This window comes from Dreissena polymorpha, chromosome 8, assembly GCF_020536995.1.
Source record: "Dreissena polymorpha isolate Duluth1 chromosome 8, UMN_Dpol_1.0, whole genome shotgun sequence".
NCBI lineage: Eukaryota > Metazoa > Mollusca > Bivalvia > Myida > Dreissenidae > Dreissena > Dreissena polymorpha.
In genome coordinates, this window is record NC_068362.1 from 95,560,659 (window position 1) to 95,584,274 (window position 23,616).

The 23,616-nt window shown below is 36.6% G+C and overlaps 2 protein-coding genes across 4 annotated transcripts in view; one reads left to right on the plus strand and one right to left on the minus strand.

Annotated features, from left to right (window-relative positions):
- Positions 1 to 1,542, minus strand: LOC127840742 (uncharacterized). Its single transcript, XM_052369157.1, has 3 exons — positions 1,322 to 1,542; positions 921 to 1,028; positions 1 to 272 (listed from the first exon to the last, which is right to left on the minus strand). The coding sequence occupies exons 1-3, from the start codon at positions 1,488 to 1,490 to the stop codon at positions 1 to 3; spliced, it is 549 nt and encodes a 182-aa protein (XP_052225117.1). The 5' UTR covers positions 1,491 to 1,542.
- An 11,555-nt stretch (positions 1,543 to 13,097) lies between these two features.
- The window catches only part of LOC127842710 (vacuolar protein sorting-associated protein 51 homolog), a 32,625-nt gene continuing 22,106 nt past the window's right edge, over positions 13,098 to 23,616 (plus strand). For 2 of the 3 annotated variants that reach the window (XM_052372387.1, XM_052372389.1), the window contains exons 1-7: positions 13,098 to 13,224; positions 15,532 to 15,818; positions 15,953 to 16,108; positions 17,024 to 17,097; positions 19,378 to 19,510; positions 20,049 to 20,137; positions 23,305 to 23,437. In XM_052372387.1, the coding sequence (XP_052228347.1) occupies positions 13,203 to 13,224; positions 15,532 to 15,818; positions 15,953 to 16,108; positions 17,024 to 17,097; positions 19,378 to 19,510; positions 20,049 to 20,137; positions 23,305 to 23,437 (894 nt within the window). In that variant the 5' untranslated portion in view covers positions 13,098 to 13,202. The remainder of the gene's footprint in view (positions 13,225 to 15,531; positions 15,819 to 15,952; positions 16,109 to 17,023; positions 17,098 to 19,377; positions 19,511 to 20,048; positions 20,138 to 23,304; positions 23,438 to 23,616) is intronic. The other variant, XM_052372388.1, reaches the window with a different exon arrangement.

Below are 23,616 nucleotides of genomic sequence, written 5' to 3' on the forward strand. Positions count from 1 at the left end.
TTACAACTTTGAATGCCTACTAATTTCAATGAAAAGCGCATGTTGGATTAAAATGAATGGCGTATCACGACATAACCGAACCGCTAACGCTACGGCGCACGCCTCCGCCCCCTTGGGTCCAAGATTCTGATGGCCGACGTCAATGACCGGATGTTGGAGGCACGAAACGAACATCCGGCACGGCGCCACCAGGAAGTCGGCGCACTTCTTCAGGTACAGCTTCTGTGTTCTGGTTCCATTCTCCGCTATGTTCATAATGATGTCGGTGTCCACTGCAAGTTGAACAAGTGTGGTCAATATACTAGTAGCATGTGTTTAAATGTAGATTTTGTTTTCTTACATGTGTAAAGGTATTAATAAGAACGACAGTCTCTTTCTTGTTTTTTATACGCGCAGTTATGGAAAAATGCACATTTAACACGATCACTAACTGGTACGAAAGAGAGCTCAGAGCTACAGTGTTTGCATGTTTTATATGAACAGTGAGCAATGTACATCACGTGACTTACACATTCCTTTTTAAATATGTTCAAATTTTCATCTGATCCTACTTCTTTGTCCCGGTAGTAAAGTCAGGTCAAGTAGTCTATGTAAAATATTTTCGGTAAATACTAATTTCGATGTGTTGACTACACCTTTCATGATATAGATGCATGCATGTAAATGTCTTGATGCATACTGCAAATTAGTTTTTCTGGGAGATATGGTGTTCGTCGTGTTACCCGAAAACATTGTTCACTTGGAATAAAATAAATCACGTTTGTAGAAAACGCTCATCATATAATGCATATAATGTATATGGTGTTTGGTTGCTAACTTGATCAAAAACACCATACACAAACATAATTATATTTTTCATATGTGTCTACGACTCGCTCGAGTCGAGGGCAGGCCCATACATGTTTGTTACAAACCCTTACCCCCTGACAGCGGCCTGTTGAGCGAATACTTGGGCCTGGTCGTGATGAGGCTACTCACTGCCACACCTGGCTGTGCGCCGGTCAGAGTCTTATATAGCTCCACCAAGTCTGTGTAAAATAGTAAGAAGTTTTGTTTGTTGAAAATTTGAATTCATATAAGTGTGAATTTTGTATTTACATTGTGTTACTCTCAGATCCATACATGTATCATCAGTTCTTCCATTGTTATCTTTTCTATGAACAAAACAGGATAGATGTGGTAGAATTTAACTTCTTTTATATGATAATATTGCAATACCACGTGCATATACACATGTATTAAATAAATGTATTTTTCCCGACACTGTTCGATGGAAAAAATAACCAGTGTAATTCGAAAAGTAATAGAACGGACGCTTGACCTTCAACGTCGTCAAAGTCGTCCCACGCCGTGCTGGGGTCTGACGACGATGTCGACCCTTCGTCGTCACTTCCGGTCTCCTTGACTATTTCCCGCTTCGGCCGCCGTCGGAGCACCGTGCGGTCGCTGATTCGGTGCACCTTGGCGCCGGTCCGGAACTTGCATGTCATACAGAAGGTGTTCTCGAGGCTCTTGCGTTGGATCAGATTCCATATGTTGAACTGCCGGTGTAAAATTAGTCAATTGAACAACGTTTAATGAAAATCTGTCCTATGTCATATGCGGTTAGCGTATCTCCAGGGCAGCATGATAAGATGTTCGCGTCATGCGAAAATGGGTCTATTCCATATGAGGCAAGCGTAGCACCAGACCACCCTGAACATTCTCGCAGTCTGGTCAGGAGCGACCCTGTCCGCTTAAAGTCACGCAAGTTTTCTTGGTCTCATTACCGGACAATGCAGCTCTTGATCAGACAGTGCGAATGCGCAGGGTGGTCTGGTTCTACGCTTGCTTCATATGGAATAGTCCAATTTTCGCACGACGCCGAAAAACTAGTGATGAACATCCACCGAAAAGACTACATGACGGCATACTATTTGCATGCGTTCAATGCCATAGTAAAATGTATTTTTTAAACACGTACTGCAGTCAGTGAACGATATTAATCTCTGTGAGTTTCACATTTTACAATATTAAAAATAAAAAAATACTTTACTGTACAACTATGAGAACCAGGCTTGTGTGGTATATATTAATAAGACATCATAATTACACATATGAAAAACATAAAAAAAAACGATAAAGTACACCGTTTAATAGTCTTGCAAACTTCTAACGGATTAAAAACTGATTTTTGAAATTTCAAATTTATAATTGTTTAAGGTAGACCTCGTACATGCAGGTTGCTATCGTATTAGTATGCAGATGAGTTAAAATCAATAATATCAACAAAATGGGCAAGCGTTACACTTTGATTATTAAACATGGTCGGCAATCAAGTAAAGCAAAGCAAACATGAAAAAAGAACCACCGCCACCTGTTGCACGTGTTTACCTCATTAGTACGCCCAGTTGTTCTTGATCTTGTCAAATACGACGACGACGACGTTGACGACGCCGAAAGTGTGCTGCGCGACACCTTAGACATGTTTGTATATTATGGTTAGTTAATTCAATAAAATAAATTCTACATCTACTTTCGCCACTGCCCAAAGACGTTCACTTTTAGATGGTAAGTCCTCATTTATTGTTTTGAAAGCGTGCTACAATTATGTATATCAATAAATTCATCGGTACACCACCACATTTTTCAAGCATTTTGAATACGCATAATTTGTACGGACGTGTTTATTAATGTACACTTTTATTTTTTTTAAATCTAAATTGAGAGAAACAAACTAAATGGCGATGGCGTAAGGAAAAAAATTGCACATTAAATTATCACAATAATGAACACATTAAGCATTCAACTGAATCCATGTTTAATGTGATAGTCGTATTCCAGCCACTGTATTGTATACATTAACTACATGTATGATCGGTGAACCAAAAAACCAAAAGGTGGCGAAATGTTTACAAAATTATCAATTGAAATCATTCATTTAAAATTTAACTAAATAACAATTTTGCCAATCAATAAAAACAAAAGGATTTCATAGTGTACTGATTTACTTTTCTTCAGCACAAACAATGTAGAAATTTGATCACGCTTTCTTTTAAAACAGATATTCATAGTTCAATGTGCATTTATTGAACGGCTGTTTACGAGTTTAACGGTATTTAACATGCCCGACATGTAACATGAGCGAAAGCACAACTTCATTACTCTATTGACCATTTTATGCTATCTGCAATTCCCATAATTTGTTGTACAAACTTACTTTAACAGTTGCCTGAATGCATTTTAAATTAAGTTCGTATTTACCACCATTTTAAATCTTTTGTGTTGCACTTATATTTTCTATGGCTGATAAGCGCATATTGTCTCTTTCCGCGGAAAGGGCTTTCGTTATTCTTTAAAGTACGTATATCCTGACTCACGATCTCATCAGGACGAAGTTTCAAATATAGTTACAATTTCCAGCTACCGGTATGTAGTCGTTACTGAAATATGTCAATGTTAGTGTGGTCTTCGATTGTGCGAGCGTGTGTGTGCCACCAACCAAACTCGCATGCCTCCGGGAAAGGCTAATGAACCCGGAATATCACTTGCACAACCCAAGTATTGCTTATCATATACTCGTGTGTGCAAGTCATGGTTTATTTACAGGTCATCTCAGCATCTTCGCGATTGCGCTATGCGCTGACCTGCTCGTGTGACCGTTCAAGAGAAAAATGTAAAACTGACCCAAAGTAGGTCAACTTTACCTCTGTGGCCGGGAAATTCGCAAAAGAAATAAGATCCAAATACACCTGGTTGCACAAACCCTCGAAAGGACAAGGCTATTCCGTAAAGGAAGTGCTGCTCCCGTCCCTTTTCCGACGATGTAGTGTGGCCGCTATCCACCCACACACCATGAGCATTCCGCTTGGTACTCGATGGATTCGCAGAGCCATACGTCAGCTCCACTATCCGACCCTCTTCAGACGAGGTATTGAGGCCGCAATCCACCTACGTACCAATACTATTCCATTTGGCGATTTTTCAGAGAAGTCTATAAGAGAATCCTCTGCGGATGTCTCTCGCCCAGATCCTGACGTGACCGAAGTATCACATACTGACGCTTAAGAAGCGGAAAGCAGGCGGGAGTGGATTCCTGTCTTCCAGCTGATTCCAGTTTGCATGCGCAGACACACACTTTGGTGACTTTTTTCTGATCCTTATTGGAGCGTTGGATGTACTAGATGGCAGAGCTTAAAGGACAATAGGCGATTGCAGGATCGCAGTTTGATGATGCCCCCACTCGGCATTTAAAGAGAGACTATACGATTTTATTTTTATATGTTTTAAATTGTAATATATTGATACAAATATATTACAATAAAACAAAATAGGCAAGAAAAATTATACATTGAAGACGAATTTCATAAAATGCAGCAAAGACAAATCAGCGCCCCGAGCCGATTCTGACAAAGATATTTCTTACATATTTTCCTACAATAACCGAAGCATTCGTCTTTTTTTAGGATCGGAGTTAGTGTTCGTGTGTCGTATGAATAGATATCGTTGAAGGAAACTAAAATGATCCGTAAAACTAAATTTAGATTTACATCGTACATGCTGGCGAATTCGACTGTACATATACATTTTCGATTTCAGATTAAAATATCTGTCTTATTTCGCATTTTTCGACAAATGTTCTTCTTAACTTTTATTTAAATTTATATTGAAATATATGTATACTATTTTTTTTTATTCATTTGATATAATTCATAAATATTTGACAAAATCGTATTGTCTCGCTTTAAATGTAATTTGCTACTAGATGTTTTTACATCAACTTTCGTTAAATCTATTGCGCAATTAAGTTATCCTCATACAACGTATTAAGTACCCATGTACCGGTATTTCTGTTAGGATAAATATATGAAAAAGTAAAACTGAAATTCTAAATAAAGGGCAAAAGAGCACTGATATTTGCGCACGCTTAACATTTTATTAGGGGCGGACAAAAGCACTCCAAAATTCTATCAGCTCCAAAATTCTATCAGCTTAGACAAACAGTTTTACGGCAGTTTTCAATTCCCGGACATGTAGTAACAAATCAGTGTAGTTTACACTCGGATATAATCTTATTACGAGTAAGACATTAGCGCACAAATTAACACGGCGCTGGCGATGACAATTTTTACGAATAAGATGTTTTGTTCTAGTCTGAACAGCCTCCGAGTGGACATCAATTCGAACAAAATGATTTTATAGGAATCTGCTGCATGACCAACGAAGAAACATTTCTGTGGATATATAAGAGGATAACACATAATAGAAGTCATGTTTTTAGAGAATAATACGTTCGGATCATTTTTAAGTTAATTATAAACTGTGTTTTTTTTCTAATTACTAGTATTATGATATACCATGATTTATTATTTTGATTTCCTTTCATTTTATTCTTTCAATCATTTTGAGTAAAAGTTGATCATATAGGAATGTACTGAAGCGTTGACGAATTAGCATGTGCTAATTTGTGAAAAAATTTGTCACAATATCAGTGTGTTATTCTTATCACATAAAGAATAAAATCGTGATTGAAACGGACTTTCTAGCCGTTGTCCACCAATTTTGCGCTTTGGCTAATATTCGAGTTAGCTGGTCCAGGTCTTAACAAAGACGGGCGGCATCATCATCATCATCATCAACATCATCATCAGCAGCAGCAACAACAACATCATCATCAGCAGCAGAAGCAGCAGCAGCATCAGCATCATCATCTTCAGCTTCTTCTTCTTCTTCTTCTTCTTCTTCTTCTTCTTCTTCTTCTTCGTCCGATACAGCACTCCTTCTAAATAGACTTGTTTTTTTGTACCTGCGCCTATTGGTTGAAGGGTTAAAACTGTACAAAGATCCTCAGTGGGGTGTTAGTTATTTACATCGTAAGTGTTAACATGTGGATAGGGTGACAATGACAACCACAGGAATACGGGTTTTCAAGACTTTTACTGTGACTGCCTCATGTATAAGGGGAGGTAGCGAATTCCATTGTATTACTGCATGGTCTTCGGTAGAGTGAGAATTAAAAATAATCTTTTGATGTTTGCATGTGTCTAAAGCAATGGTTACTGCTGAGTCTCGATCGGCGGTCCACATGCATGAACAAGGAGATTATCTCGAGGAGTGATGGTGGCTATTTTTATAAAATAGCTAATTGCTAATTGGTCACAGCTGAAACAAGACATTTACACATTTCGTATGGAGTTTCTAACTACTAATCATACAAACCCCGACACTGCCTGCACGGACTTCAAAGTAAAACTTAACAATCTTATGTGAAACCCATATCCCGACAAAAACGACAAAGACCAGACAAGACTTGCCATGGCTCACCCCATCAATTATTAGACTCATCAGACGAAGAGACAGATTATACCAACAAATCAAAAATAAAAAGTCTGCAGACCAAAAGTTTACTTCCCAGTTCAAAACCATAAAGGCCTCCATTTAAAGCCAAATAAGAAAGTCCTATTGGCTTTACCTAGAAACGGTTATCTTTGAGGGTGACTCACAACCAGGTAGAAGCAAAAAAAAATTATAGCTTTGTCAAACACAACAAGTCCGAAAACTTCGGAGTGTCACCACTCAAGTCAGAAGGTATCACCCACACAAAACCTACTGACAAGGCCAACATCCTAAATAGACAGTTTGAATCTGTATTCTCTCGGCCCCAGCCCCTCAGCCTACAGCAGGCCTGCAGCACCCTTATAAACAAGGTGAAATCTCAAATGCCCTCAAAGCATCCGGCCCAGACCAGATTTCACCACGGATCCTAAAAGAACTTCACAAAGAGATTTCACCCATCATTTGTAGGATATTCCAATTATCCCTTAGCTCAGGTATTGTTCCATCAGACTGGAAGAAAGCAACCATAGCCCCTGTGTTCAAGAACGGATCAAGGTCAAAACCAAGTAATTACAGACCCATATCACTTACATGTATTGTCTCTAAACTGATGGAACACATTATTGTCTCAAACTTAATATCCCACTTTGATAAGCACCAGCTCCTTACCCTTTTTCAACATGGATTTAGGTCAAAACATAGCTGCGAGGCACAGCTGATTAGTTTTCCCCAAGAACTATTTGACTCTCTAGAAAATGTTTAACAAACTGACGTAATCGTAATGGATTTCTCCAAAGCATTCGATAAGGTCGATCACCACAAGCTCATCCAAGCTTGGGGTGAACTTAGAGGTCACATCCTGGATTAGATCCTTCCTCAGTAACCGTACACAGAGAGTTGCGGTTGAGGGTCATATCTCGGATGAACTCCCAGTTATGTCTGATGTCCCACAAGGGTCAGTCATAGGTCCCTGCCTCTTACTGACATATTAATGACCTCCCTGACAGCACAAAAAGTAATGCTAGGTTATTTGCTGACGACACTGTAGTCTACCTGACAATTAAGTCCCAGTCCGATTCAGTACAACCCCAAAATGACCTCTACCAACTAGAACAATGGGAAAAAGATTGGGCAATGGAATTTAACCCTGATAAGTGCGAGGTGTTACGTGTAACTAGAAAAAGAAACCCCATCATATTCCCCTACGCCCTCTATAATATCGAACTAAAGTCAACTGTCAATGCCAAGTTCCTTGGGGTAACCCTAACTAAGGACTTAAACTGGTCAAAGCTCATTGATAATATATCACTTAAGGCCATAAACTCCCTCCATTTCATTAAGAGAAACGTTAGGACCCAAAATATCAAGGTTAAGGAAGCTGCCTATACCAGGTACGTACGCCCACAACTTGAATATTGTTCAGTTGTGTGGCATCCCTGGCAAAACTACTTGGCAAACAAACTAGAAGGGGTCCAACGCGCAGCAGCCCGGTATATCATGAATGACTATTCATACACCATCCTTATGTTACAGACCCTTCATTGGAACACCCTTGCCCAACGTCGCATGACCAACTCCCTCACCATGTTATATAAAATCCAACACCAGCTAGTCAACGTGGATCACTGTCACCTTACCCCTACAAGAAATTTAAACTTTTTAATCCCCCGATCACGCACCCAGTATCACATGACCTCCTTCTTTCCCCGCACTATAAGGTATTGGAACGGTCTTCCGTACATGGTCAAATCAAGCCCCAATCTCGATTCCTTCAAAACGAGACTCGGGGAGGTTAACTTCTAAGTGTGTAGCCCCTGTTTTTATTTTATTTTTAACCTAACACTGCACTTCTGGAATAATCTTACTTTACTGTATATATCTCAAATACTTTCTCTTTTAGATGCACTTTTTAACTGGCTAACACTGGTTTCCCTGACAACGCGCCTCCCAGTTATAATCATGATTGATTGTTCGGGAGTATACCGTAGTAGATGTAGATATAATATGATTAGACGGATTTTTTCTGCATGATTCAAGAGTGGGCCAATATATAAAAGCAATATAACAGAGATTGTCTACACCGGAAATCGAAACTCGAAACATCAGCAGCAATATTTTGTCAGACTTTCAAAATTGAAAGCGTAATTGAAACGTCATGTTAGAAATACGCGTATATCTAAACAATCGATGAAATGCGATTTTAACTTTTAAATTTCTAAATTTACTGAATCCGATTGATGATTATACATAGAAGAAACACTTTTAAAATGTTGTCCGGTCAGGAGTTCCACTTTGCGTGTTTTAATACACGACATACATTTTTTTTAAATGTATTCCTATGTAATGTTTTTTACTATTGTCAGTTTGTCTTGGTGTATCGTAACCCTTTGTGTTTTTTACAAAGCGTGTTGTCTTACGGTCATTGTGTCATTGTGTCACACCGGTCTTACTGACCTGTGTGAATGCGCGCTAAGCATTGTGGGAAACGGACTTTTTTCCATCATGGCGTTGGTAAACATAATAAACACGGAAGTGAAAAATGGTAATTAATTATTATCAAAAACAGGCCCCATCAAACCGGGCCAGCTGTAATATATACATGGATGCAGTTTATGCTTCAAAAGGAGCCACTTTTCATGTCAGTCTATTGTTTGTAAGAATCACTAAACACGTAACTTAGACTAACTAAAGTTTAAACACGTTGCAAGACTGTATCTTCGAAATAGTAAATAAATCAAAATCATTAATAAATATTTATAATTAAATACCTGCTGAAATTTGAGAACGTAAACGATTTAAAATAAACGCTGTGAACATTACAAGGAATCTTACATGTAGGCCTCATGTGTGAGAGGATTAATCAGGGATAAAATAAATGGAGTTCAAAGGATCTAACATTTTGAGGAGGACGTCATAGTATCTTGGACATTTGGCACTTTCATATATTTATTTAGTAGATACTGAAAATGCTGAATGTGCTAATTGCAACATCAAAGACGAGCAGGTGAGATTTTTACAGCTTTATTTTTCTTGACATAATGTTGTATGTATTCCATTTAATTTATATGGCGCTCTAGTCTTATTTATAAGACGCGCAAAGAATTTAGAGATACTTTTTATATGGGCTAAATTCTTTGCTCCAAATATTACCCATATAAAAAGTAGCTTAATATTTAAGAGCGTCAAAAATTTGGACTAATGGCGCTCAATTTTAGCTCGGCTGTTTTCGGGGAAAACCCTAGGTATTGTCATAGCTCGTCGTCAGATGTCGGCGTCGAGCTAAAATCTTTACATCGGCTCTAAAATCAAAGTGCTTCCACCTATAACATTGAAACCTCACATGTATATGCACCGTGATGATTTCTACACACCACACCCATTTTGGGGTCACTCGGTCAAAGGTCAAGGTCACTAACCTCTAAAAATTCTTTTAATAAATTTCATTTATTCAAAACTGCACCGCAGCCTAGCTTGGCACCCATAATGTGGTGCTCTTGTTTATATATAATTTTAAAAATGTATTAATAACCAGAATAGTTTATGCATGTATAAATAAAAAGATACAGCCAATGCTTTGATTGCGTATATGCAAAACAATGAAGTCCATATATTGTTAACTGATTTTTAAAATGTTGAATGTCACACATTACGTACCAGTCCGTTTATGTACCGACACTTTATGTACCACTATCTGACACTTTATGTACCATATTTATAATATAAAGAGATAACTAATTTAATATGAATGTGTGTTATTGATGAAATGTATTTTGTGTGATAGTATTTATGAATTAAGACTTATATATTGGCCATAGATTTTATATTTTGTCAGATTGTCTAAGTGTCACTTAGTGTCTAAGTTTAATTTATTAGCCCAAGTACATGTAGTACTTAATAAATGATTTATTAGTCTTACCTGAAATTGAAGTAAATTATAAAAATTCATTTGTCTCTTATCTTATCCTGACTAAGGATTATAAAGTCTAAAATGTTTGTATTATATTGTATAATTGAAATGTGATACTTTGAAGAGAAGAGAGAATGACCATAATGTTCAAACTGTAAAAAAATCAAATTATTTCCTTCTTTAGACTTTAATCATGTTTAGAGAATGACCTTAATTCATTAGGACTGCTATGAATAAATGGACAATAACACCTATATTTTATGTAGGTGGTACATAAAGTTTCAAAGTACCGGTAGTACATAAAAGGTCTGGTACATGTACATAAGGTGTTACACCCTAAAATGTTCATGGTATCAGTGTTTCAATAATGTAGTGTTTTTTTATTATGTATTGCTTAGGTTGTTTTGTTTCAAATTTGCATTTATTTTAAAGCATTTTAAGTCATTTTGTGAATTCCATGTTTTTTGTAATATTAAGGTGAATTATGTTGTACATGGCGTCAAATATTAATTCATGGTCGCTATGGTGTAGAGAACGATGTCCGCTGGAAGTGGGTTCGATCAATACTCTGGAAGTTCTCATTATCGTCTCCATGGACAACACCTTCTGGTGTACCAAGTAGTAGTAGTAGTAGTAGTAGTAGTGGTGGTGGTTGTGGTGGTGGTAGTAGTAGTAGTAGCAGTAGAAGTAGTAGCAGTTGTAGTAGTAGTAGTAGTAGTAGTAGTAGTAGTAGTAGACTAGTGGTAGTAGAAGTAAGATCAGTAGTAGTAGTTGCTGTTCTTGTTGTAGTAGTAGATAATTAATTAATTAGTAGCAGTAGTAGTAAGAGTTGTAATGGCTGTGTTTGTATTTGTATTTAATTCTGATAATACAACACAATGATGCTGCTGCTAACGATGATGATGGATGATATGATAATGCTGCTGCTGATTGTGATGATGATTATATGATGGGACTTTGGTATTATAAAATTTGTGAGGTTCAAACACAAAACCTGTTGGATAATAAAACTTCTCATTTTATGACAAAAGAGCTAGATTGTAGAGTAAAAAATAAGTATAAAATTCCCTTATAAGAAAGCTACCATTAAAGGACCATGACTTGTGGGCTTCATCAAAAGCAATGCATGAAACAGTTATATCTCTTTCAAATGCACTCAATATTGCTGTTCCAATTGATATGCTCAGAAATGCTTCTGGATGGGCATACACCAATGAGTACTTTCCTTCAGTTATTTCTTCTAAAGACACATTAACAACACTGTCGCCCTTACCAGGAATTCCGGACGCCCCCCCTAAGATGTTCCCTCCCCAGACATTTCCCCCATTTTAGTTTTAGTGCTTACATTACCCCCCCCCCCACCCCCACCCCACAATAAATTTATAATGGTTTGGTTGAAGTATAATCTTGATTTATTATAAAATGATTATTTTGCTTATGTAATATTTTTATATGAAGCAGCTTGTTTGTTGTTTTATTTGGATTAATCATTCATTATTTTTGTTAAACTGTTTAAGGAGTGCATGTAAATCATTAGTAAGACCTGCATGTTGGTGTACTAGAGGAATACTAGGGGAATACATGGGATATTCTCAAAATCTTACACATGTTGTTTTTTATATAATTAAATAGGATCAATTGATGAATTAATTCAGCTTGAGTCAACATGGGCTGGGTTGTGGAACTATAGTTATTTGTTGTTTTTAATCCAATTACATAGGGTACTATGTAACTGTCAAAGAAAATATGCATTCATACGCATATAAGCCAAGTGTTGGATGTCACTGATATTTTCAATTTTACTAGTACCTAATTAAGACTAATTAAAACAGAATTGGACTTTCCTTGCAAAGTATTTATTATTAATAATAAAATAAGCTAATGTAATCAAAACATATTGATATTTTAATAATTTAATTCAATGATATTAATAATATTTAAATTTGCCCCAAAAAAACTAGGGCAGGTAGATAGGAAGGATTTTTTTTGGAAAACCAACAGTGTTGTCAGTGTAAAATATTTGTAAAGCTTCTTCAATTTCAGTTGTACATTTTATGACCTGCAACATATTCTATGCTACTTTATTTTAATATGGTAAGTCATTAAAGTGTTATTTATTTTTCAACTATATAATCTGCTAATCTCATATAATGAATTACTACCCCATTTAAAGATGACACCTAATCTAAATTCATTAATACAATAGTTATAATTGTTTTATTGTAACATACTATTCCACTAAAAAATGACCATCATAGAACATCAATGCTGTGCTTTTACTAAAATTTTCATTGATCTCGTTTATTTAAAGAAAAAAATATCTCAGGCACTTTTAAAAAAATATATAATTAGGGTGTCAAAATTTCGAGGGGTGAACGGAAGACTGTTGTTACTCATATTAAATAAAGAAGGAGATACTGCAGTTTTCCGTTAAGCCCTCGATTTAACAAACTGAACAAGTCAATTTGAACTTCTCTTGCAATGCAAATGGAGCCACTTGAAATACCAAATTGTTCCCATACTAGTCGGCAATATAGCTATGACATTGTGTCTATTCATAACACGCATCAGATACACCTTCTGAAACTTTTTAAGCGGTTTTGAAAACGCTATTTCATTGCAAAATTTCGTCAATAAAGGATACATGTTGTTATACAACCGAAAGTGAAAGTACAGTTAATAAAAATGAATAAAGAGCGAAATTGTTGAAAACTTACGAAAATTTTAATTGCTTCTAACATAAGACCGTAAGACTGAACAAAATTATACTTAACTTTTAAATCATAACATGAAAGTTTACTTATAAAGCAAATTCTTCATTCATCCGCGGACTTCTTTGTGTCGTAGTCATAAATGCCTCCAAATGGAGGTGCGTGATGCGTCTAAGTATAGAGGTGACAATAACGTAGTGACGTCACCATTTATGTATAGAATGGTCTTACGGTTTGTCAACACAGAACAGCTTAATAAATAATCAACTATGTCAGCTGCTGGTGGCATAGGTGAGCATGTTTTAACAATATATCTATAAGGATGCAATTTAAAATAAGAACAATAAATTCAATTAACCTCCTTTTTATTTCATGTTTACATTTCGCGATGTGATTATTCGTCCCACAAACCGTTCGAACCAGGCTCATTTCTTATTATTTCTATCGGTCCTTCTTAACTTGACTTCTGTAGCAAATGAATCTCGCTCTGTAAAAAGAGGGTTAAATATATGTGTGTTTAGTTTAGTCCCAGATTAACCTGCGCCGTCTGCACAGGCTAATCAGGGATAACACTAGTCCATAAAAACGGACTCCCAGAGCCTTTTGATAATTTTTGCTATGGCGGCTCTGGCAGTCCATATGCACCCCTTCATAAACATGGGTGCAGTTCAGCGCAGCAAATCTGTGCACTTCACTAAACAGACGTCGTTCGAGACAAATTGAGAAAAATAATGAATAAACTTCATAAACATGTTAAATTTACCTGAATGGCAACCTACGGATTGTTTTCCTTTGCATGCACTCTATAAAAACACGGCAATGTTTCAACACACTTTTCTCGCTGACATGTTTATGTTTAAATTTGAAACAGTGTATTCTGTATCGAATACCACATCGTTATCGACTTCATAGGCTGGAGCACATAACCCGACGTGCAAAATATTGGTGTACTGCGACCTAACCAATATTGGGTCAATTTTCCAATATGGCGGATACAGCGTACAAAACAAAACCTAAGTCAATAAAATCAATTATTTCTTGCTTTAATGGTGCCATTTGGATGAGTTTGTGGTTTAAATATGTAAACTTTAATAAGTTCTTGCAGTTTCAGTGTTCCTTAACCCTTGCATTTTTGATAACATTTTGCACCCATGGACAAGAGAGAGCGCATTGCAACTCGAAGCAGCCCATTGGGCTATAAAGCTTAGAGTTGAATTATTGCAACTAGGATGACACTTCCGCCTGTATTGTATTTTTTATTGAAATTGTAGAAATAAATTAAGGACAGTTTTAGTATGGGTTGATGATATTGACAATTTTGTTTGCTTAATCAATGTCTATTTACCATTTCCGTGGAAATTTGTCTCATTTATGACCTGCAGATGGTTTATAAGGAAAGTTGTGAACAATAAATGTGTCATGATTTTGACCAACAAAAAACTTAGCTAAATGCGTAATTTTTACAAAATAATTCAGATGATAAGTCAGGGTTTTTTTTTGGCCCGATTTTATAGCCGAAATTCGGCTATGTTCCCAATCCCCAAAAGTATACTTTTTTCCCAAAATGTGGCAAAAATTTCCCAATTTCAAAAAAAATTTTTTTTTTTTTTTTAAATGAGTGTCTAATGCGTATTTCATCTCAATTTGAATCAATTACATCTAACAAAGTATTATTATATGATTTTGTTCTTTTAATTTGAATGATTATAAAGAATTATGTCAAATTTAGTATTTCCCTAATCAGTGGACTTTTCTTGTGGAAAAACAGCTAATGAATTTATTTTCCCAATTTCATGAAAATGCCGATAAAATTCCCAATTCCAAAGCCATGGGCTATCTTCACAAAAAGGGGAAAAAAAACCTGTAAGTCATACTTACACACATTAGAACAAACACAGAGTCTAGATTAACAGATGTTCAGATGTATCTCTGGTGTCCTGCAATTTTTCCCTTCTTTATAAAGTACCGGAAAACAGTACTTTCCCCAAGGGGAACACACTAAAAGTTTCCAAATTGCTGTCCAAATAAAATCAAAAATGAAGGTTTCCAAAAACAAGATGTTTTTTGTTTGTTAATAAAATGCATCATTTTTAAAATTTCCCTCTGCAGCTCTATGGCTTGAACCTATGATATTGACAACACTTCTTTATCAATTTTAAAGTATTTCTTAGCAACAAATCAAATAGACCAATTTCCCAACCTGAAGACTTTTTCATTTTTTTTCTTGCTAATTTTTAGCTCGGCTGTTTTCGGAGAAAACCCTAGGTATTTTCATAGCCATCTCGTCGTCCCCTGTAGGCATCAAGCCAAAACCTAAACATTGGCTCTAAAACCAAAGTGCTTCCACCTGCATCTTTGAAACTTCATATGTAGATGCACCTTGATGATTTCTACACGCCACCCCCAATTTTGGGTCACTAGGTCAAAGGTCAAGGTCACTGTGACCTCTAAAAGAAAAGAAAAAAATCTGACAAGCTTTCGCAACCGAGCGTTGGCACCAGTTATGCGGTGCTCTTGATCACAATAGAGCTAGTACTGATACTTTTCCCAATAAAAAAAAATCATTGGGTGTTTTATAATGTAATAAATTATTGACAGATGAGGACCCTGAACAAAGACGCAAGCGTCATGGGATGCTGAAAATGTATTATGGTCTTGACAAGGATGAAGCCGGTGGAGCATCCCTAGACCCTTGCGACATAGACGGGGCCCACTTTAACAAGGACATGTACTTGAGTAAGCTGATTCAAGAGAAGTCACTCACAGAACTCATGGACAAGGAATCAGACATGTTGAAACAGATTCGCTCCCTTGACAGTGACATGCAGACATTGGTCTATGAGAATTATAACAAGTTCATAAGTGCGACTGATACAATCAGAAAGGTAAATGTATTTTATAAAGTAATGTTTAAATATTAATTATCCTTGGTTTGAAACATTTATTTAATCAGGCCCCTTTTAAGGTCTTTATAACAGTCTGTTATCAGCGTATCAGTATGCTATACTCTCCTCGGCAGATGAAGAATGACTTCCGTAAGATGGAAGATGAGATGGATCACCTTGCCACCAACATGTCCCGTATCACCGAGTTCAGTGGCAGCGTGTCTCAGACCCTCGATGATCGCAGGCAACAGATCACCAAATTAGCTGGCGTACACTCACTCCTTAAAAAGGTTTAGTGCTTAAGTAACAAGTTTGCAGAAACAAGGTTTTGGTTACAATGTATTATTTTGGTGTCAGGCATCACTATTCATGCTCACAGGCAATCTGGGATGGCAATTTCTGCTTATATGGAATGTTTCTTAACAAAGGAAGTCTCTTCTACACACAAATTCAGTCCAAGCGGAAAGTGTTGTCCCAGATTAGCCTCTGCAGACTGCACAGGCTTATCCAGGACAGTACTTTATGACCTGTAGAAAGCCTGGTTTTCCCAGTGCTTTGCTCATTTATATTATTTATATACCACATGCTAAAATGTATTCTTATAACACAAATAGTTTTCATTGTGATCCATGTAAATGCTTACTAAAACCATTTATACTGCATTAAATGTTATTGTTTATCATGGTTATGCTTATAAAATAAATATGTTTCATATGATTGCTGCTTTTATAATAGTTTTCTCCTTTTTATTATGCCCCAGAAGGAGGGCATATAGTGATTGGACCGTACGTCTGTCTTTCCGTCACACTTTGTGTTTAGGTTTCTGCGTTTAGGTTTCGAAAAATGCTCATAACTTCTATGTCTCTTCAGATATTGGCATGCATGTGTATCTCATGGAGTTGCACATTTTGAGTGGTGGAAGGTCAAGGTCATCCTTCAAGGTCAATGGTCAAAAAAACAAATCAAAGGGAAGTAATAAGCTTCAAAGGGAGATAATAATCTGTACCTGCCAAATGATAAAAAAATAAAAATAAATCAAAGCGGCGCAGTAGGAGGGGGGGGAGTAGGGGGGCGCAGTAGGGGGCATTGTGTTTCTGACAAACACATCTCTTGTTGAAATATTAAATAATTGTAGCTGTCACTGTTGTGTAGATATATGGTTGGTAGTGTGAAAATATACTATGATTTTTTAAATGTCATTTCAGTTACAATTCCTGTTTGAGTTGCCTGCTAGATTGAAGAAATGCATAGAGCTGAAGGCATACAGTCAGGCAGTCAGGTATAGGTATTTGACATTCTTCTTAACTTGATATTTGAAAAGTTTAAGTTGTTAAATTGTAATGAATTCATCATGTCCCATCAGAGTTTGTGAGTCGCACCATAATTTATACAAATTGGATGGGCATATATTATGTTGTTTTTTTGTAATGTTCACTGTTTTTTAACAGTTGAATAGTTGTCTATTTCTTAGTGCACATTATTTTGTCACATTATTTTGTCATTAAAAAATGTGAGAAATATAACTTTTTGTTTTATATTTGAATTCCACTCATAGGTCTAGGCTTTTTTTGTTAGCATTATATGCTTACTAGTATATAACATACCAGTCTTTAAAACCAAAGTTGTACCTGTCTACTGAACGCTTTGAATCACAGATTTATACGTTCAATTAAATCAACTTATTACAGAGCTTTAATATGGAATAATTAACGTTTAAGACTTTCTGATCTAACAAAAATAAAATAAAAATGTTCAATAATTGCATAAAACCCCATACAAGTATATTGCATCATTGCTCAGTGGATGATTACCGTATATTGTCTAAGTAAGGACCTTGAGGAGCAAAGAATACTATATATCTGTGGTGGGTGGCTGTATATTCTATATATCTGTGGTGGGTGGCTGTATATTCTATATATCTGTGGTGGGTGGCTGTATATTCTATATATCTGTGGTGGGTGGCTGTATATTCTATATATCTGTGGTGGGTGGCTGTATATTCTATATATCTGTGGTGGGTGGCTGTATATTCTATATATCTGTGGTGGGTGGCTGTATATTCTATATATCTGTGGTGGTGGCTGTATATTCTATATATCTGTGGTGGGTGGCTGTATATTCTATATATCTGTGGTGGGTGGCTGTATATTCTAGGTAATACTATATATCTGTGGTGGGTGGCTGTATATTCTAGGTATTACACGAAGGCTCATATATATCTGTGGTGGGTGGCTGTATATTCTAGGTATTACACGAAGGCTCATATATACCGCAATTACTCTATGTTTTCAGACACTTAAAAATAATTATTTTCTTTCGTGTCCGAAAACTTAGATACATAAATTATTTGACAAAATACAGGTGTCCGAAAACTTAGAGTCGAAAATTGAAGTGTCCGAAAATAGCGTCAATTGTATCAACGACTACCGGTAATAGCACGCGCTTGTAAAATACCATGCCGTATAGTATTAATTACAATTATATATGTTTGCACTGTATTTTAAATAATTTTGAATGCTGAATTTATTTGACAGAAAGTTACTATGAAGTTGTACTTTGACCAACGAGTTCAATGATGAGCATGTGATGTACCGATACTCGCTAGTATGAACCTGTAATTAACGCAATAAAAAAGCAAACTATGAATTCTTTATTTGTTCATTTCCGATAGCTGTTGTCTAACACCTTCCATTGTTCGTAAGACTTGCAATAAGCTGCATCACACTTTGAAGCGTATAGTATTTGTCACAGTTATTTTACTGAGAAGGGGTAGTACCATTGCGCTAGATAATTGAACTGTTAATTGGCACTACCCCTGGTAGTTGTCATAACGCTTATGCTATCGGGCGAAACCATTGTTTAATATCTGTTTACAGGTAATTTACCCAATAACGCAAATGTAATGGTCCGTTGCCCTCAGGCATGCACCTACCATGTTTTATAATGTTAATCTGGTTGTAAAACCCCATGTTCAAAGTGTCATTAGATATCGAAATCAGGACCGATATTTGGTAAAATAGCGCTGTAAAATACACTGTCCGAAAACTTTGAGACATTAATTATGAACAAAAACTCGTGTGTCCGAAAATTAAGAGTCACGAAAAATAATTATTTTTGCTAAAAAAAGGGGTGTCCGAAAACTTAGAGTGTCTGAAAACATAGAGTTATTACGGTATCTGTGGTGGGTGGCTGTATATTCTAGGTATTACACGAAGGCTCATATATATCTGTAGTGGGTGGCTGTATATTCTAGGTATTACACGAAGGCTCATATATATCTGTAGTGGGTGGCTGTATATTCTAGGTATTACACGAAGGCTCATATATATCTGTAGTGGGTGGCTGTATATTCTAGGTATTACACGAAGGCTCATATATATCTGTAGTGGGTGGCTGTATATTCTAGGTATTACACGAAGGCTCATATATATCTGTAGTGGGTGGCTGTATATTCTAGGTATTACACGAAGGCTCATATATATCTGTAGTGGGTGGCTGTATATTCTAGGTATTACACGAAGGCTCATATATATCTGTGGTGGGTGGCTGTATATTCTAGGTATTACACGAAGGCTCAGCGTATCTTGCTGCAGTACCAGCACATGCCCAGCTTCCAGGGCATCAACACAGACTGTGTACACATCATGGAGCAACTGGCAGCCACCCTCAAACAGCAGTTCCATGACAAACAGGTATGTGTGGAGAGTCTTCATTGAAATTGGTCAGTTTAGAACTGTAGGAAAACATCTTAACCCTTTGCATGCTGGGAAATTCGTCGTCTGCTAAAACGTCATCTGCTGAATTTCTAAAATTAGCATTTGCTTTGATTTTTTTCAAAGAATACTATCAGAATAGCAAACAGTTTGGATCCTGATGAGACGCCACATTCTGTTGCGTCTCATCTGGATCCAAACTGTTTGCAAAGGCCTTCAAAATTCGGTTCCAGCACTTAAAGGGTTAAGTGGAGTAACTGATAGGGAGTGGGGGCTGCAATAGTCACTTTTTGGTCTTCCTCCACTGCCTTCCCTTAGAGAGACAAGGGTTTTGAATACAGGTGATCTTTGTTCAATGTTACTATATTTAAAAGAAAACATATTTTTACCTACTTTTTACCTAAGTCCAAACATGTTCATCCAATTATACAATCTTAATCCAACATTGACACAATATCTTGCCTACTTATTCAATGGTGAGGCATATCACCCAGTTTCAATATTGCTATATATTCAGTCCAGTCCCCGACAGCTGGCTGAATGTGTGGACCTGCTTTTACAGCTGAGGGAGCCTGCAGAACAGCTCTGTGAGGAGTTCCTCAAACAGTATGAACTACTTGTGACTCACACTTGTTATTGGGATACAATATGAACTACTTGTGACTTACACTTGTTATTGGGATACAGTATGAACTACTTGTGACTCACACTTGTTATTGGGATACAGTATGAACTACTTGTGACTCACGCTTGTTATTGGGATACAATATGAACTACTTGTGACTCACACTTGTTATTGGGATACAGTATGAACTACTTGTGACTCACACTTGGTATTGGGATACAATATGAACTACTTGTGACTCACACTTGTTATTGGGATACAGTATGAACTATTTGTGACTTAGACTTGGTATTGGGATACAGTATGAACTACTTGTGACTTACTCTTGTTATTGGGATACAGTATGAACTACTTGTGACTCACACTTGGTATTGGGATACAATATGAACTACTTGTGACTCACACTTGTTATTGGGATACAGTATGAACTACTTGTGACTCACACTTGTTATTTGGATACAACATTAACTACTTGTGACTTACACTCATTATTGGGATACAGTATGAACTACTTGTGACTCACACTTGGTATTGGGATACAGTATGAACTACTTGTGACTCACACTTGGTATTGGGGAAACAGTATGAACTACTTGTGACTCACACTTGGTATTGGGATATAATATGAACTACTTGTGACTCACACTTGGTATTGGGATACAGTATGAACTACTTGTGACTTACACTTGGTATTGGGATACAGTATGAACTACTTGTGACTCACACTTGGTATTGGGATAAAGTATTAACTACTTGTGACTCACACTTGCTATTGGGATACAGTATGAACTACTTGTGACTTACACTTGTTATTGGGACACAGTATGAACTACTTGTGACTCACACTTGGTATTGGGATGCAGTATGAACTACTTGTGACTCACACTTGGTATTAGGATACAGTATGAACTACTTGTGACTCACACTTGGTATTGGGATGCAGTATGAACTACTTGTGACTCACACTTAATATTGGGATACAGTATGAACTACTTGCGACTCACACTTGCTATTGAGATACATTATGAACTACTTGTGACTCACACTTGCTATTGGGATACAGTATGAACTACTTGTGACTTACACTTGCTATTGGGATACAGTATGAACTACTTTTGACACACTTGGTATTGGGATACAGTATATGAACTACTTGCGACTCACACTTGGTATTGGGATACAATATGAGCTACTTGTGACTCACACTTGGTATTGGGGTACAGTATGAACTACTTGTGACTCAGTCTTGTTATTGGGATACAGTATGAACTATTTGTGACTAACACTTGTTATTGGGACACAGTATGAACTACTTGTGACTCACACTTGGTATTGGGATACAGTATAAACTACTTGTGACTCACACTTGGTAATGGGATGCAGTATAAACTACTTGTGACTCACACTTGGTATTGGGATACAGTATGAACTACTTGTGACTCACACTTGGTATTGGGATACAGTATGAACTACTTGTGACTCACACTTGTAATTGGGATACAGTATCAACTACTTGTGACTCACACTTGGTATTGGGATACAGTATGAACTACTTGTGACTTACACTTGTAATTTTGATACAGTATGAACTACTTGTGACTCACACTTGGTATTGGGATGCAGTATGAACTACTTGTGACTCACACTTGGTATTGGGATACAGTATGAACTACTTGTGACTCACACTTGGTATTGATATGCAGTATGAACTACTTGTGACTCACACTTGGTATTGGGATACAGTATGAACTACTTGTGACTCACACTTGCTATTGAGATACATTATGAACTACTTGTGACTCACACTTGCTATTGGGATACAGTATGAACTACTTGTGACTTACACTTGCTATTGGGATATAGTATGAACTACTTGTGACTCACACTTGTTATTGGGATACTGGTATTGGGATACAGTATGAGCTACTTGTGACACATTTGCTATTGGGATCAAATGTGAACTTATTGCTGTAGTTGGGGTGGGATCTTTGATGTGAAGCTACCCTTTTTAAATAAGGTGGAGGTATGGGAATGTTTAGATCAGGGTTTGATCTTATGATATGGCAAGTTTTGGATATGTTGAGTTCAGAAAATGATGATGTCATTATTTGTTGATTTTAGGATATGATCAGTTCAGGATATTATGAGTTCTTGATAAGATCTGTTCAGAATTTTGAGTTTAGTTTATAATTGGTGCAGGATATGTTTACCATATTATCAGTTCTGGATATGATCTGTTCAGGTGATAATAAGCTTATGATGAGATGACGATGACTTCTGCAAAAGATAATTTCAGGATATGTTAAAAATATGATTGCTTCAAGATATGATCTTTTTCGGATGTAAGCAGGTTGGAATATTTTCAGTTCAATTTTATGTTGAGTTCAGGGTATTTTGAGTAACGTTTATTTTTAGTTCAGGATATGATTAGATCAGGTGAGTCTGAGTTCATTATATGAGTGGTTCAGGATATGATCAGTTCAGATTTAGGAAATTATTTGTTCAGGATAAGATCACTTCAGAAAATGTTGAGTTAAGGTTATATTCATTGCAGGATCATGATCTTATAAGGTGATGCTATGATCAGTTCAGGATATATAATTATATTGAGTTCATGACATGATCATTTCAGGTTATGTCAAGTTCTGGATATTATAAGTTGATGGTATTATCAGTTCAGGATATGGTCAGTATAGGATATGATCTGTTTTAAAATATATTCTTCAAGTTTTTACTAACTAGAATTAATGGAGAGCACATATGTCAATAGAAGGAATATGCCCTTCCAGGGATTTAAATAGCTTTTTAAAACTAGGAGTCAAATGACCCTGTGGTTGAAATTTTAAGGGGTCGAATGAAATTTTCAGGGGTCAAAATACTATCTATATATTTTGTTGCTGGATATTTGTTGATTGCTCTGCTAATGTTTCTTTGTATAACTAGCTTGCTTAAGATTAACTAAAAAAAATAACATTTTGAGTAATATAAAAAACATTTTATATTATTTTTATGGTGACATTTGCATCAAAATGATGCAAGGTTAATAATTTGAAGGAGTCAAAAGTGACAACATTCCAAAATGCTTGCATCAAAAAGCAGGATTCTGCTTCAATTGAAATCCCGGAGGATTTGTCTATGAGAGATCCAGTTTACGTTTCAGTGCGAGACACAAGCTGGACTGTGACCTGGAGGAGTTACAGTACCAGATCTCCTGGACCAAGGGCGAGGCATCCCCCCAGTCACCTGAGAGGCCATCGCAGGCATACACCAGCACACCCATGGTGAGAACATACACTGAGAAAATGAAACGTAATGCATGTGCCTTAAGTGTCATACCAAATTAGCTTGTGCAGTCAGCACAGGCTAATCAGGGACGACATTTTTCACCTAAAATTGATTTTTGATTAGAAGAGACCTACATTAAAAAAAAAGTCCATAAAAGCAGAAAGTGTCGTCCCTG